Below are 2995 nucleotides of genomic sequence, written 5' to 3'. Positions count from 1 at the left end.
CCCTGAGCTTGTTTGTTCCGTCTGCTTCTCCTGTGCCTCTGGACCTGGTGAACGTATCTGAAATTAATCATGTAAGTTAATTATCCCCCCCCCCCCCCCCCCCCTTTTTTTTTTTTGTTAAACGCAGAATGGGAATCCTCAGAACCCGTACTGTGCAGGTATCGACGGTGTGATGGAAGCCTACTACCAGAGCCTGAAGTCAGTTCAGCTCTACGGACCCACCAACTTCTCCCCTGTCATCAACCATGTGGCCAGGTACCTCACATACACCTGTGATTGAAAGTATTTCTATAAAGTGTCTCCATTTTTTTTTTTCTAAATCACACATTTACATCTTCCTCAGTCAGAGCCTTCCTGCGTTTACCTTTTCACAACCTTTTTTTTTTTTTGCATTTCAATTTTCGTTATACCACATGCACACCTGTTTTACACTTGAGTATTTGCTATCACTGCTTATATAATGAACTTCAAATCATTTGAGTACGCGTGAAAGAACACGAAGTACATTTCACTCTGCGATTGACACTCAACATGTGTTCTCAGGTTTTCTCTAATAAGCTCTCTGCAGCGAGTGTTGCCAGGTAGCTAACAAGAGTGAGAGGAAGAGGGGAAGAGCTGAGGACACAAACAGAGAAAGTAGCTGACAGCTGATTGCATGTTTGTTTGTTTCTGTGTGTCGACGGGAACATAATTTATGCTGCGGGAAAGCCAGGGCACACGTGATCTAGACAAAGTTCTTTAAAAAAATAAAAGAAGAAAAAAAAAAGACAAGAAACTATTCATGGAACTATGTAATTAAAGAGATTGCTCAAGTCTCTCATCAGGTTACTTCACATATTTAGAACATGATTTGGTGAAACCTTAATTGCGCAGTTACACATGAAAAAGGAGATGTGCTCAGGAGGAAAATGATGAAACAAGCAGTGATACAGAGGCAGAAGTTTAGGTTTATTCAGCCTGTAATGTGGGGTATGAAGCTATGATCTCAAGATGTTAGTTTAGCTTAAAAACTGGGAACATGTAGAAAAAGCTTGTTTGTTTTATCCATACAAAAACCACAGTTTTTTTTTTTTTTTTTTTGCACTTTTACACTATTTACACTACAATAGACTAGCTGTTTCCCCCTGCTTTTAGTCTTTATGCTAAGCTAAGCTAACCGCATGCTGGCTGTAGGTTCATATTTAGCATACTGACATGTGAGTGGTATTGATTAACTTATCTAACTCTAGGCACATATAGCTCTTCTCTTCTCTTCTCTTCTCTTCTCTCTTTTTCTTTATCCTGCGTTGTATATGTGGGTATATATCAACTCTTCTGGTCCATGCAAATTGCAGAAAGACAACACAAAAATCAAATATAAAGTAGTAAACAAATACAGTACCTGAAGGTATATAAAAGATATCATTAGGTTTTTGAAGCATAAATACGTTCAAACATTTTAAACAACACAGCATTTTCCAGAAACCCATTTGCTCCACTCAGCCAAACTGCATCTTACTCTGTTTTTGCCACAAAATCAAACTTCAAGAATCAGTTCAGTTCAGCTGGATAAGCACCAGACTAATCAGCATACATTCTACAAACTCGTCCTCCTAAAACTCATTAAAAACTAGGCGCTGGGGATACAAGTACCATTTTTCTGCAACTGTTTTTGCCTATTTGTCGACTTGAAGCCTGTTTATGGTGCCACGCACAGGCTATTGTCATCATCTAGTCCCAGCCCCCACCCCATCCCCCCGCTGTGTCACCTCCACTTTTTTTTGCCTTTATCTTTCTCCCTCTGCGATGCTGTGATCATCTACAGTGAGAGACACCTAAGTATCAGTGGGGAGGAGACAGACACACACACAGACCTAACCTCCCAGTGCAGAAAGGTGACATGTAGCAGAAACCAAAGTGACTGAAATGATCTCAGTGTGTAAATATCAGTAAGAGTCAGTTCATGACTCACATGGGAGTGAAAGGTCACACTCAACACCACAGGAGAAAATGAAAGCCATATTAAGCCGAGGATCTGTAGAATTGACATGAAGATAGATGTAGAGAAAGAAGCACTTGACAGATTAAGATCCTCCAGAGTGGGACGTAAGTGACATTTATTCGATGAGAAAAAGAATTTTTCAGCGGATGTGGAATGCTTTATTCCCACTCAACTATTTTTTGAGTACTCTTATTTCGTTTGAGAACAAACTAATTAAAACTACACTGAATGATGCTTGATATTCGCTCCAGCAATGAATCATCGTGGTAACCCAAAGGCACGATGGCAACACAGAAATAACTGCAAAGATGGTTTTGTGTGTTTTTGTGCGTAGGTATGCAGCTTCAGTGAAGGACGGCTCCCAGTACTTTGTGCTCCTCATCATCACAGATGGCGTCATCTCAGACATGGCCCAAACCAAGGAGTCTATTGTCAACGTAAGAGCATCTATTGTAGCTGTTAAGAGCACCCGACCCCGCACCCAGACCCCAAACTAAATGCTTTTGTCTTTCACAGTCTGTTAGTTTGAGAAAATTGCATCTGTAAATGGGTTTGATAGTAATAATAACTAGAAAATTCCAGGGAAATTTTGAGTGCCACGGGGGCTACTGCCGGGATGAGTACATGATTTATTTCCAGTGTTCAAAAGTCACCCTGATCATATTCTGGTTTTGAGAAATGTCTTGATATAAAAGACTCTGATATAAAACAATGTCACATCCCTCCATCATGTATTATGTGGGAAATATCTCATATTCTGCGTAAAACAAGAGGCGACATGTCTTCAAACTGGCATTTAAAGGGTTAAAATCCTGAAAACTAATAAACATTTGATAGGTTTGAGCAGAACTGAAGTGGTTTAAGAGATTTATGCAAAAAAAGCAGAAAAAAATATTGATATATGATGATTTTATAGCATTTTCTTTGTGTGTCCTTTTTTGGACGCGAGGAACCCCAGAGGGTACAAAATGTGTTACCAGTGTATAATAGACCTGTAACAGTAACTGACATTAG

At 39.6% G+C, this 2995-nt stretch overlaps 1 protein-coding gene across 1 annotated transcript in view; it reads left to right on the top strand.

Annotated features, from left to right (window-relative positions):
- LOC111667303 (copine-8-like) overlaps positions 1-2995 on the top strand; it is an 83815-nt gene that overhangs the window by 67712 nt on the left and 13108 nt on the right. Inside the window, exons 15-16 of the mRNA XM_087178426.1 lie at positions 120-255; positions 2316-2418. Of these exons, the coding sequence (XP_087034552.1) occupies positions 120-255; positions 2316-2418 (239 nt within the window). The remainder of the gene's footprint in view (positions 1-119; positions 256-2315; positions 2419-2995) is intronic.

The sequence above is a fragment of the Seriola lalandi genome, unplaced genomic scaffold, assembly GCF_002814215.2.
Source record: "Seriola lalandi dorsalis isolate HSWRI2012SDOR001 ecotype SW California unplaced genomic scaffold, Sedor1 jcf7180002054688, whole genome shotgun sequence".
NCBI classification, from domain to species: Eukaryota; Metazoa; Chordata; class Actinopteri; order Carangiformes; family Carangidae; genus Seriola; species Seriola lalandi.
This window is presented reverse-complemented; position numbering and strand designations above follow the sequence as displayed.